The sequence below is a fragment of the Anabas testudineus genome, chromosome 5 (assembly GCF_900324465.2).
Source record: "Anabas testudineus chromosome 5, fAnaTes1.2, whole genome shotgun sequence".
NCBI classification, from domain to species: Eukaryota; Metazoa; Chordata; class Actinopteri; order Anabantiformes; family Anabantidae; genus Anabas; species Anabas testudineus.
The window spans coordinates 12063369-12076727 of record NC_046614.1 but is presented as its reverse complement, the minus strand read 5'-3'; the positions used below and the strand labels follow the sequence as shown (position 1 = coordinate 12076727).

At 37.8% G+C, this 13359-nt stretch overlaps 2 protein-coding genes across 3 annotated transcripts; one reads left to right on the top strand and one right to left on the bottom strand.

Annotated features, from left to right (window-relative positions):
• Positions 1 to 2075: 2075 nt before the first annotated feature.
• On the top strand, positions 2076 to 10195 carry stat2 (signal transducer and activator of transcription 2). Of its 2 annotated transcripts, XM_026347785.1 has the most exons (24): positions 2076 to 2230; positions 2621 to 2752; positions 2862 to 3006; positions 3187 to 3282; positions 3678 to 3770; positions 3872 to 3950; positions 4078 to 4157; positions 4265 to 4416; positions 4674 to 4832; positions 4926 to 5015; positions 5266 to 5325; positions 5459 to 5479; positions 5573 to 5666; positions 5905 to 5952; positions 6042 to 6125; positions 6257 to 6355; positions 6484 to 6619; positions 6833 to 6885; positions 7188 to 7273; positions 7385 to 7521; positions 7641 to 7829; positions 8010 to 8064; positions 8241 to 8332; positions 9417 to 10195. In XM_026347785.1, the coding sequence occupies exons 2-24, from the start codon at positions 2622 to 2624 to the stop codon at positions 9662 to 9664; spliced, it is 2427 nt and encodes an 808-aa protein (XP_026203570.1). In that variant the 5' UTR covers positions 2076 to 2230; position 2621; the 3' UTR covers positions 9665 to 10195. The 2 variants fall into 2 exon arrangements, with proteins under 2 accessions (XP_026203570.1, XP_026203571.1); XM_026347786.1 differs by lacking the exon at positions 8241 to 8332 and having other exon boundaries at positions 9417 to 9596.
• gpr84 (G protein-coupled receptor 84) lies at positions 9865 to 12904 on the bottom strand. The gene is made up of 2 exons (XM_026347787.1): positions 12767 to 12904; positions 9865 to 12082 (listed from the first exon to the last, which is right to left on the bottom strand). The coding sequence occupies exon 2, from the start codon at positions 12072 to 12074 to the stop codon at positions 10872 to 10874; it is 1203 nt and encodes a 400-aa protein (XP_026203572.1). The 5' UTR covers positions 12075 to 12082; positions 12767 to 12904; the 3' UTR covers positions 9865 to 10871.
• Positions 12905 to 13359: the final 455 nt, after the last annotated feature.

The window sequence follows — 13359 nt, the reverse complement described above, 5'->3', positions numbered from 1 at the left end:
TGGTGGTTATCTGGGTAGTTTCCACCACATTGCATCTCTTTTTAGCCAAATTGAAACCATCTAGTCATCTAGTTCAAATTTCTGGTCAGTAGAAGTCAAACAGAAAAACAAATTTTGGAGTCAAAAGTAACTTAACATATTTTCCAATCAGTCCATGATCATTTATTTGTTGATTAGCCCCAACATGCTCAGTAGCCTGACTACTAAAAAACAAAACAATTTCCTTTTGAAATGTAGCAGTATTCGTATAGAATTAGAATAGAATAGAATTAGAATTGAATTAGCAGAAATAGTAAAAAAATAAATAAAAAACACTTCAAAACTGTACTTATAGTACAGTACTCAGAGATGTAACTACTCCACTACAAGTAAAAGAACCACTTCCACAATGTGCCTCTTAAATCAAGTTTCTACAATAATCTAAACCGTCTTTGATTGGTGCACAAAGCAGTGACTTCAAAGGCTAGTTATTGAGAGAAATTAGTATGAATATGTATTGTAGCCTTAATATAGCATAGGTTATCGTAATTAGTCAAATATTTTGTTAGAAAATATACAATAGAATATAAAAAATAAATAAAAAGAACTTAAAGAGGTCATATTGTGCCCTTTTAGGGCCTTGGAGTAAATGTGTGTGGACTGATCCTCTCAAAAACAAGCAGACAGTCAGGATCAGTTAATCCATCAAAAAAAAAAAAAAAAAAAACAAAAAAAAAAAAAATACATTCCCAGTTTGTTCAGATCCTGAGGGGATGGGGGGAATAGAGACTTCTGTGTTCATCCATACATTCAACAGGTGAGCACAGAATTTTGAACAGACAATTCAAGGACTGGTTTCCACAAAATGGCAAAATGTAAACAAAGGAGGGCGAGCACTTCTAACATACTTGGTGTGTGTTCATGTGCACCACAGAGACATAAGTGTACAAAAATGATCAAAAAGGGGATTTTGCATAATATGGGCTTTTAAATGTTATGGTTGATTACTTTATGTAGGTCAGCCACTGTCAAAAGCTTGATGAAAATGCAGCTAGCACAAAATGGAACTGTTTGAACAAACCTAAACTATGCAAACCACAGATATCCTGAGAGTTTGTGACAGTGTTTTCAATAGCAATCTACTTCCTGCCCTCCAACTGCTGTTGACAGAATGTCATGTCATGTCACAGACACCCCCCCGATTTTGTTTCACTTTGGCCTCTTCATCCCTCTGATTACTGTCTTTGTTTTGATACTCAACAGCTATAGTAGGTTAGGTAGTTGTTGTTGTTTTTTTTTTTTTTTTACATAAAAAAAAGATATGATTTGAGAATTGTGTGCGATATTTTTGCTCCTCAGTGCAATAATTTAATTTGGTAAAAGATTCAAAACGAGTGCATGGTGCCATGCTGACTTTTATTTTTTATTTTGTTGTTGTTGCAGTTCTCAAGTGATGCACCCAAATAATAATAATAAAAATATTATAACCTAATATTCACGCAATAATATGATTAAAACAAGAAGATTTACACGAGAAGGACTATATGTGGCTAAACTGTCACACAGATATTGTGTAGTAAAGTGTAGGTTGCAGTATATTTGTCTGAATTGCAGAAGTACTTGAGTTAATTACTTTCATCTTGTTGCACCCCACCATGTAGATCAGTAAATGTGCTTCGACTCCACCGCTACAGAGAGGACTACCAGTGACACTCACTATCCATTTTGTGGTTGTGGTTGTTTTTAAATGTGCACGTCACATGCTCGCTTTAACTTTCACAGCGTCATTTCTTGGAAATTTTTAGACTCGGCCGTAAGTTTCTGTTTTGATCACCACGCCTCTGACTAATGATTGACGTGAGAGTGCACCAACAGTCGATGCAGACCTGTTTCTGGATTGACCAATCAGCTGGTAGTGTCAAGCTAACCAGGAAACTGTGGCACGGGGCGCTGACATGTCGGCTCTCTAACCGCTTCCAGGACTGTGTGCCAGAGCCAAAATGGCGCCCGTGTTTAATCCGTGATTAACAATTTAGGCGGGATGAGTAGTCGTCCAATGAAAAACAGTGATGTTTAAAACAGGAAGGCAAGTTGCATTTTGCTGGAAATTGTTTTGACCATAGTCTAAAGACTCCTTCAGCAAACCAGCAACGTGAGAATCAAGAGTTAGCAATGCACCTGTTTTAATTTACCATTTAGCTTTAACTAACTACATACGCTACGTGAACTCGGATTAACAACATAAAGAAAGGTGAGTAAATGGCTTAAGACCTGTTTATGGTGTTGACTGAGAGTTTTTCTTTTAACAGGGTCCTGAAACATCGTAAATCTCAGCCTTTACACTGTATAGTTAGTGAATTGTAAAGTCATCAGTCACTGATCGATTGCACTTTGCTCCATTACCTGTCGATTAAGGATTTGTATGAATCCGTCACTTTAACAACAGATGTGTCTTTTAGTGCTGTGTGGTACAGGTTAGCAAACTGTAATCACAACTGAGCTGCTTTCATGGTGCATTTTTTTATTTTAATTGAGGTATTAATCAAAATATTAATAGAATATTAAAGTTATTAATGAACATAGCTAATAATGTTAAAATGTGGTTTGCTGTTTGTGTGCATGTTGGTCTGATCTACCTTAGGATGACTCAGTGGGAGAAACTGAGGCAGCTTCCTGCTGTGTACAGACAACAACTACACGAGCTATATGACAGGGATGCTTTACCTATGGATGTCCGGCATTACCTGTCAGCCTGGATAGAAAAGCAGGAGTGGTAAGGCAGCTCCATATTTTTTTAAAACTACTCAACAGTAATGTAAGGATTACAGTAAATGAATGAATCATTTATAAAACTAAATATTAGTATTTTTTTTATTCTTCAGGCAGCGAGCAGCTCGAGATCATGACCTGGCTATGGTGCTGTTCCAGGTCCTGTTGGAGAACCTGGATATCCAACACAGTCGCTTTGTCCAGGAAGAGTCATTCTTATTGCAGCACAACATCAGACGCTATAAACAGAACTTTCAGGTTTGTCTGAATGTGACCTCCACGCTCACCATTAAGCCACGTTTGTTTTGACTTTTGAAAAGATGTAGTGTGAAAAGACAGACATTTTTAATTGTTCCAGTCAGCCTCCGTAACATTAGTTAGGGACTATTTGCATAGTCACAATAATAAATGTAATTAGCGATGTCTCTCTTCTTACAGAGGTACCTGGATGACCCATGTGGCTTGGCAAGCACAATTCTCTGGTTTTTGGAAAAAGAGAAGGAAATCCTGCAGAGTGCTGATCTGGCTGAACAGGTTGAGGCAGCACCTCAGTCAAGTTATTGGCACATATTAGACAAGACGCACCCTGTTGCTCATAATGACACCAGCATGCAAAAACATATACAGTTTGTGCCCACACAAGTCTATCTTTTAGCTATCTAGTATGAATTTACATGATTTATTTGTTTATCTGTACCTAGATGTCCAGAAAAGCTTGTTAGCAGTTACTTAGAAAGGCCCACATGAACATAAAAAGCATGACTAAGTGTGTGGGCTAAAAAGCAGAGATTTTCCACCAAGCAGTGATATAGTTTTAACTGTCACTTTCACAAGTCAAATGTGTGTTTTTTCTGTAGCAATATTAATCAATATGAAATCTGAAAGATTCTCAATGTCAGTAATTGGTTTTTCTCTTTTGTTTTGCTCAGGTCCAGTTTTTATGTGTAGAGCAGGAAGCCATGGAGATGGACAGCCAGCAGGACATGGAGCGTAAGATGGCCGGCCTCAGGAATGAAGTGCAGGTGCTGATTATTATTTATGCTTTATGACATTATTCTGTGCTTTGTAGATGAAAAATATTGCAGTTCATCATTTTCTTTTTCTGTGTACTTTTGGAAAATAGTGCATGGAACATACAATGATATGTTTGGAGGAGCAGCAAGATGAGTTTGATTTTAAGTTCCAAACCCATAAGATGGAAGGTAAGCAGATTAAAAAATGAATGTCTATATTTGTGTGCTAATAATAATTTTTTCTGAAAATTAGTTATAATGTGCACTGAACCACAGCTTTTGTTTTGGTCTGTCTCATATGGAAACTGTAATATAGCTGTGGTCGATGAGCCCATGAAGAAGGAGCAAATGAAAGTTCTTCAGTCACTTGTCAACAGGCTGAATGACTGTAGAAAGGTATAGGGGTGTTCATTATTTATGAATATCACCATTATCTGTTCAGTCTAGTTTTTTTAAATTCTCAATTTTCTCTTTTTCTTTTTGCACTAACAATGACCTCTTAGAGCACACTGTCAGACCTAAATAAGCTCCTTGACAGAGCTGAGGAGCTGATTGACTTATTGGTGAAGAAGGAGCTGGTAGAGTGGCAGAGGAGGCAGCAGAAAGCCTGCATTGGTGCTCCAGACAATGTTTGCCTGGATCACCTAGAGAAGTGGTATGTTCTATCGCTTCATGCTCTGTGTTATAGTTAAAATTACAGTCACTCTGTAATTGAATTGCTAGAGCTGTAGCCATTTTTTTAATTTGCTAAAACTGTTAAGTGATGGCAAAAGTTATCAAACTGTCTTTTAGCTGTGTACTTAACTGTGTTTATTTCCTTGTATCATTTAAACTCCTATCACTACTATCATTTCCTCTTTGTAAGACCTGTAAAAACATCATCTCAGTTGCTATTATTCTCTTGATTTGTAGGTTCACCTGCATGGCAGTGTGTCTGTTCCAGGTGCGGGAGTTTCTCAGTAAGCTTGATGAGCTCGTAGGAAAAGTCTCCTATGATAACGACCCTATAAAGGCCCAAAAACCTGCACTGCAGAGGAGAGCAGATACTCTTCTAAAAGACTTGCTCAAGAGGTCTCTCTTTTTAGGACACGGTCACATTATCTTTTTTATATTTCTTTCTTTTTGTGAGATGCACTGACATTGTTTTTTTACTGTTTCTTGAAGTTCCTTTGTGGTTGAGACTCAGCCATCCATGCCTCAGGGGAAAGGGTCACTGGTTCTCCGCACCAATGTCCAGTTCTCTGTCAAGACCAGGTCAGTGTGCCACTCCAGGAAATCTTCATGTTAATTTTTAGCCCTATTGTTGTAGTGGAGCTAAACACGCACATTAGTGGTCATGTATTGTTTGCTTAGACTCAGAAATGAGCACAATAAGCACAGAAGTGTCATTCGGTGCTTTTTGAATGATTTTTGTTCCATATTGTTCCTGAGTGTGAGGCTATTTCTGTGCAGTATCTTAATAATACCAAGGTCTCAAAATCACCCCTTAACTTAATATTTTCAGGCTTCTTGTTAAGTTTGTTGAACAGAACCACATCATGAAAGTGAACGTGTCAGTGGACAGGTGAGGTTCCTTCTTTAATTTCATGTACTTTTACTAAATACAGAGCAAGTGTAAACTAGTATATACATACTGTACTATGAGGTTTGTTGCCCTCCTGTGGTCACTGTTCTGTTTTTGCCCCTTTTGAAATTAGGGAGGTTCCTCAGATCAAAGGGTGAGTATATTCTTTGTGTAACTTCAGCTTCCATATTAAATGTTATTGCCAGAATAACTGTGTTAAACTTTTCTAAACCTTGTATTTTCAAAGATATCGACGTTTTAATGTCCTGGGGACCAAAAGCAAGGCCTTGAACATGGCAGAGAGCCAGAGTGGAGGCATGGTGGCAGATTTCAGACATCTAGTGAGTGATCATGTTTTTAGAAATAGTTTAAATTTAGTAGATGAAAGTTTAAACTTCATTATCTTCTATATATATCCTTTTATACAATCATGTCATCTGAATTACTCCATTCAAGTTAGTAGTTTTGTACACCCGTAAAGCAATCTCCACTGTCTAAATAAAAAATGACAATCACGTGTAAATCTCAGCTAGCATTACATGTTCGTCTAATTCTGTGTACTGTGTGTATTGTTTGTAGACTCTGAAGGAGCAGAAATCTGGAGGTGCTGGCAAAGGAGGCAGCGATGTGAGTTGAGCTTCCCTGAAAAACTGGAAACACCGTCTTTGCTCAAGTTAAACAAGCAAATGATGATTTTTTTTTTTGGTTTTTAACAGATTTCTCTCAGTGTTACCGAGGAGCTACATGTCATTAACTTTGACACTGTGTTTGACTTGAAAGGGTTGTCGGTCGAGTTGCAGGTGCATTTTTCTGCTCATTTTGTAAATTAATCTACCGCTGTCCGATATAAATGTTACATCATTTTGTTTCTTGTTTTTGTTATGGAGCCTTGGCTTAGATAAAACCGTTTTTTCCTTGGCACCCAATCTAGGCCTCCTCGCTCCCAGTGGTCATCATCTCCAACTCCAGCCAGCAGCAGAGCGCCTGGGCGTCTGTCCTCTGGTTTAATATGCTGAGTCTGGACACCAAGGTGAGAGCTCACCATCACTAACACACACATACACACACATGTAGAATTTTGCAGCTTTGTTGTGCTATTATTCAGTTTGAAGCCTTTAGAAATTCATATCATATGTTAACATAAGTCTGTTTCACCAGGACGTCAAGTTCTTTGCCAACTGTCCTGCAGCCACTTGGCCGCAGTTTGGAGAGGTTTTGAGTTGGCAGTTTCTCTCTGCCACCAAACGTGGTCTGAATGATGATCAGCTGGAAATGATTGCACTCAGACTCTTTGGTAAATTTTATTTCTAGATTCAGCCTCAGTTGCTTGTCTTTGTTAGTTCCACTTGAGATGATAATAGCCGTCAAATGAACTGTGTGTTATTAGCATTAGATTTGAATGACAGCACATAATAATTATTTGGCGTTCTTCATTGGTTGTAAACATGTTCTACGTCAGTGACTGTAACTTGCATAATGTATTAGTAATTTCTTATTCTCCCATCAGGAAAACAGCGGGACTATGACAACTGTAAAGTAGCTTGGTCAAAATTTAGCAAGGTAAGAAAACTGAATCCTAAAATATTTTTCAGTACGGTGCACGGGATTACTAACCACTTCACTAAAGTAGAGTTTTTTTCATTTCTGTCATCTCTCAATATTAACTTGTTATTTTAGGGATCACCTGCTTTTTGTTTAAGTGCTCTCATTAAAGGCAAATTTCAGTATCAGTGATACTTTCGAGTTTAGTCATAATATGCATGTCAGCTACCAAACATGGTAAAATATAAAACCTGGTGTACTGAATACTTACACAAGACTACTTACTTAACTTACTTCATCATTTCTAACCTTTGTTACAGGAAAATTCTCCTGACACTTTCTGGGTGTGGTTTGATGGCATCTTGGTGATGGTGAAAACGTACCTTGAACAGCTGTGGAGGGATGGGTATGTTTAGTTTACACAAGTAAATCTTAATGAAGATAAATTAAGCTGATGAATTTAATCTAAGGAAATAAGATGACTTGTTTGAATATGTTTTTTTTTAAACTGCTGCAGCCTCATCATGGGTTTTGTGAGTAAAGGCAAAGAAAAATCCCTCCTGAAGAAAAAACAAAGGGGCACATTCTTGTTGCGCTTCAGCGAAAGCGTCATTGGAGGAATCACTTTCTCGTGGGTGGAATACGACATGATTGGTGAGTTATGTTTTTTTTTTTTTTCAGTTATTCTGAATATATTTTTAAATGGTACTTAATGACTAAAGTACAGAAAAATCCTGTTTTTCTATTATATAATTATCATGTGTCTATTTCAGGTGAGCCTTCCATAAAGACTGTCCAGCCCTTCACCAAGGTTGACCTTAACCAGATCCCCTTCCATGAAATCATCAGGAATTTCCAGATCTTAGAAAGTGATAATATCCCAGAAAATCCTCTCCTCTACTTATATCCCAACACCCCTAAAGACGAGGCTTTTGGAAAATACTACTCTGACAAGACTGGTGGTAAGGCTCCAAATGTTACTTGAAATACTTTTGGAAAAAAAATTTGTCAAAAACATAACTTAGATGTACTCTAACTTGTTGTTTAGTTTTATTTAACTTTGCAGTAGTTACACATTACACTATATTGATAGTGATGAAGATGAATGACATAAAATAACATCTCAACTCATTCTCTCCCAGATAATAGTCCTTACATCAAGTACATCAAAACCAAGCTGATGTTTGTTTCAAAAGAGTAAGTATATTATTCAGTTCTCACGGGTGATTTATAAAATCTTCCTTGTTCAGATTAAAAACACAAAAACGACACACTAAATGCATGCACTTACTTTATCTTAGGAGTAGTTTACCCATGACCTTTTTATGTCACGAGCAACTGGTTGTAATGGCTGTTTGTTATTGGTCATGTAGGAACACACTGGAGGCTTGGTCACCCATGCCCTCTGACATGGCACAGGGTGAAGGCCTGGAGCCAATCAATGGCCTGTGTGGAGAGGCAGCTGGTGAGTCATGGCTCTCCTTGCTGTCCCATCCAGCTAAAAACCTCGCTCTCCTTTCATCTCAGCTCAGTCTTCACTTTATATTGTATAACATCAGTGGGGGCCCTGCTGTCTAGATACAGTCAATGCGGGTTATGAAAGTGAGGAACCTCTCACCTGCATGCATGGCATGAGGCTCTTGGCTGCTTGTACTGCATGATGTACACTGTCTTCGACTGTAATGATCATAAAATCTAGTGGATGTGTGGTTGTGATTGTGTAATAATAATAATAATAACAATAATAAGAATATTGTTATTATTATTATTGTGGTAGTGATGGTAACACTTGCAATCAAAGAATTTCACCTTAAATGCACAGAAATGTTATGGGAAATGATTGACTGGATAATGACCCATTTTGGTTAAAGCTAAAGTCTGACATTCTGGGATATACACTCAAATGGTAATGAAATCCATCTACCAGCAAATCTCACTAATTAACATTTTGTCATTTAAATCCTACAACAAATCATAAGTCATAAAAATTACAATTCGCTGCTTGTCCGGACAATTTTCTGGCCACAACTCGAACCTCCTGACATCTTATCAGGCTTCCTGAGTAATGTTAATTGGAGAGTTATAGAGGAACTGGTTGAAAGATATTGTTACCATTTGTCAGAGCAAGACTGGTCGTTCTCTTTTTCCAGCCCTTGTGCTATGCTAACCTAATCAACTGCTGGCTGTACCTGTATTTAATAGACATAATGGTATAGACCTGCTAATCGAACTCTGCCAGTGAGTGAATATGCATATACAATATTACAAAATGTTGAACTAATCAAGTAAAACTTACTAAGCTATAAGGACTATAGCTTATACCACAGTAAGTACTTTTTATTTCATACATAAACATAAAATATAAACCTAAACTAAAATGTTTTGGTAAAGAGTAATAGTGTGAAAACTTGTGCTGAAGAAAAAGTACTTGTCTGCAGAGCACGCCACATTTTGTTATTCTCACTTCCTCAGTGAAAGCAGTGCCAGAAATAACTCAGCCAAAACTTTAGAGTGAATGTCTTTCTCTTCTCTCTTTTCTCTGCTCCCAGAACAAAACGGGGACCCTCACCCTCTGAATTCACCTCGTGATTCACCTCTGCAAACCTTTCACCCTGATCCCATGCTGTCTGGCTCTGATGCAGGCCCACAAGACCTACTGATGTACCTCAACAACCCCAACCTCTTGGCTGACTTGGATCACTCTGTCATGTTAGAAGATGACCAAGTGCTTCCTGATTTCAGTCTTCAAGAATTTAATTGTCTCGCCCCACAAACCTGTGGAAGCATTTTCCAATAAGTAACTGAATTTCTGTATTTACCAAACCATGGTATATCTCATCGTCAGCTTAATCTTACATCATTACATCAATGTAACAAATGTGAATATGTAAAATACTTGACAACCCCTTGAATCGTTCACCATTTAAGCATTTTAGTCAGCATTCACTGTTGTTATGCACCTTCATATTTTAAGAATATAGTCTTTTATTTGTAAAAGAAATAATCAGCAAAACATTCAGTAAAGCACAAAACATAACAGCTATAGTTATATTCCATTAATGTCCCATTCATTTCTTACATGATACATTAATGAAGAAAAAAAGAATTGTGGAAGGAAGGTAGTGGGAAGCTTATTTTAAGTAAATTTTACACAAGGTATTGTAAAATTGCTAAAACTGCACATAATTTATTGCTTAAATGTTCGTTATGAGTCAGTTTGTGTGTTTTCTTTTTTATGTGCACATGATTAGCATGGTGATTCCATATTGTTGACTTTAAGCTTGTTTCAATCACAATGAAATAAAATGTTGCAACCAATAAAATAAAACGGCCTATATTGTTTGTATATCAGTTGTTAACCTGTAACACAGGTCTCAAACCTGCACATTAACTGAATAAATGCATATTTTGATACTATAAAGATATTTTTAATTTGTTTGGTAATGGAAAGTGTGTGTGTGTGTGTGTGTACATGTATGTGTACATATGTAGCGCTTCAAAGCGCCAGTAACAGTATTTTGAACCCTGAAACACATTAAAGTCTGGGACTGCTTGCCAACCACCATCAAAGTTCATATTAAAATGGCTTGATTAACACTTCTGCGTCGAATTTAACAGTGGTTTCTCTAGCGAGCCGAGGGTTCAATAAGATGTAGGGTGTAATACCTCTGACACAACTCAAAGACACACGTGCTATGCACATGTCAAACCAAAGGTCACACCACCAGAACACTTTTAAGCATTGCACTTCCAGCATGTAAGAAGCAATACAGAGTTGGGACATGACATGAGTCATACATTGCTGAATCACCATGAAAAGGCATGTTGTGTCATGCAGGAATATCCTGTGATAAATTTGTAATATCTGTAGTCTTTAAGTTATGTAATTGACGCTAAGGAAGTTACAATAAGTGATTATGTGTTCTGAAGTTTCTGAAGTCAACTCTAAAATAATTATTACCAAACAAAATTAACTATAAACATATGCATGCAACACAGTTTTTTTAAGACTTCGTGAAGAGGCAGGTGAAGGGTTTCGCTGTCCTGGTGAGCAACACGTGGTAGGCCTGTCGAAACTGTCGGTTCATGACAGCATAGAGTATGGGGTTGATACAGCTGTTGAGCCAGGTGAGGTTTGCACACAACATGTGTAAGACGTGCGGTGCGCGGTTTTTTTTGTCAGCAATGTTGAGCAACATGAAGGGGACAAAGCAGAACACGAAACACAGAAAAACAGCAAAGCACATACGAGTCACGCGCTTAAATTCGCCATCATCTCCTTGACTTGTAGAGTGGGAGGAGGATGGTGCAGTGGTTGGAGCAGGAGTTGATGAGATTGGTGCAGGGACAATGTCTGAGGGAGGCTTGTTGGTTGTTGATAGAGCCTTGGTAGAGCTCTGGGTAGATTCATCTTTACTGTGGTCTAGATCCACTTGGCTGCTCATCTCACAACTACATGTGTTCACTGTCCCGCTGTCTATGCCACTGTCATCAGTCCCTTGTACTAAGGACACTGGTTTCTTTTTGGATGATCGTCGGCTGAGTCTGTAGCGGAGCAGGGCTTGTTTGGCAATACGGACGTGCCTGTAAATAAGTAGGTAGAATGCACCAACACAGCCCAGACCAATAAAAAAGTAGAAAAAGAGCAGAATTGTTGTGTAGGGACGACCTCTAGTTCGATGGAAGCTGCATGTGCACACCTGTGGCACAAACACGTAAACAGTCCAGAGTGGGCCAAAGCTGGCCAGGCCTAGAGCCCACGTCGAGATCAAGAGTAAAATAAGACCTCTGTTGGAGAAGACTCGATCAAACACAGCACGCTTTGCAACCAGGAGATATCTGCTCACTGCTATCAGACAGAGGTTGATAATGGAGACTGAGTTGGAGAGGAAGAGGAGCAGGCCAAAGGTTTGGCACCAGAGTTGACCGCTGCGCCATCTGAGGTGTAGATAAGAGTCAACCGACATGGGCTGCAGTATGGTGCAGTACAGAAGATCAGCTACAGCCAGGTTGATGATGAGCACATTGAAGCGAGTCCTCAGTCGTGATTCTATGATGAAGGCTAGAATGGTCATCAGGTTCCCCACGGTGCCAGTGACGGTCACAGCACATCCCCACAGCACAGCAAAGTACCGGTAGCCAATGACCGAGGGACTGTAGCAGGAGAAGAGGTGGTCCTCTGTTTGGTTTGTGTAGTTCAGCAACATTCTGCCAACTAACAGGAATCAGGATATGGGTTAACTTCTCTGCTGTGTCCACTGAAAGTTAAATTCAAACAGAAACCTATTGTCTTTCACTTGTCACTGACAGCAGGGCCACTGCTGAAAGGGGAAGGAACAGGTTTCTTTTATGACATGCCCTCATAGTGAAAGTAGTCAAGACTGTTTTTGTTTCATTACATTTTTCATTTATTTATTTATTTTTTCTTCTTAACCTTTCCCAGTTTTAGAATAATGTAGTGTATTTAGAAGAAATTATTGGCATGATCATTTTCAGTGTTATTTTTCTGATAGTGAACAAAAATAATATAAATATTATATAAATAAACATTCATTCATTCATTTAAAAAAATCATTTGCAACTCCATTGTTTTAAAAACACATTTTCAGAGTATTTAAGCATATGATGATAATCTGGATGAATAAATAATTCAAAATTTACTGTAACATTGTGGCTCAAAATTCAAAAGATTTATTTTTATTTTATTTTCATCTCTGGCATGTGCTCATAACAATCAGTTAAATTTGTCATGTAGATTGACCTAAGTAGTCAAATACATGTGATAAAGCTAGAATTTCACATGATTTACGAAATAAAACAATAAAATAAATGTGTCACTTTTATGTAAGACTATTAAAGAGAATAGGAAAATAAAACGGCACGTTTTTTGTTGTCTTACCTTCAAAATTTCTGCCGGTTGACCTAATTGTTGATGTGTGGTCGTGTCATCTTCAGTTGTCTGGTGCACAAAGTGCCTCGCTTCCTGCTCGTGTTACATTTTATTTACATCCTTTGTGTTGCTTAAGCCACCTCTACACCATGAAATAGTGTGAAGCAGGGTTTTTCCACTTGATGTCTTAATTCAGGAAGAGAGAGCTTACATATTTCCTGTGGAAAATTTTTCAAATGAAATGACCCGTGTGGAAAAAATTTATTCTAATTATATGTTATGTTGTCATAAAGACAGCACTGTAAACTCGCATTAGCTAACCTTAGCAAACATGTAAATCAATTGCAATAACTGGATAAGGAATTACATTTTGTATTAAATACCAATGTTTACATTATTATTACTATATTAGAATCAATATAAATGAATCAAATAAGGGATCCAGATGTGTTTCTGACTTGTCTCTCAGCTTGTCAGGAATGCAGCTCTAGCCCCAACAAGTCAGCATATTTCACTCGTGATTCTTATTAGGAGAAACACCACTACTTCACAAGACTTGTGAAGGTGAACCAAAAAAAAACCTTTAAGTTAATTAATTAATT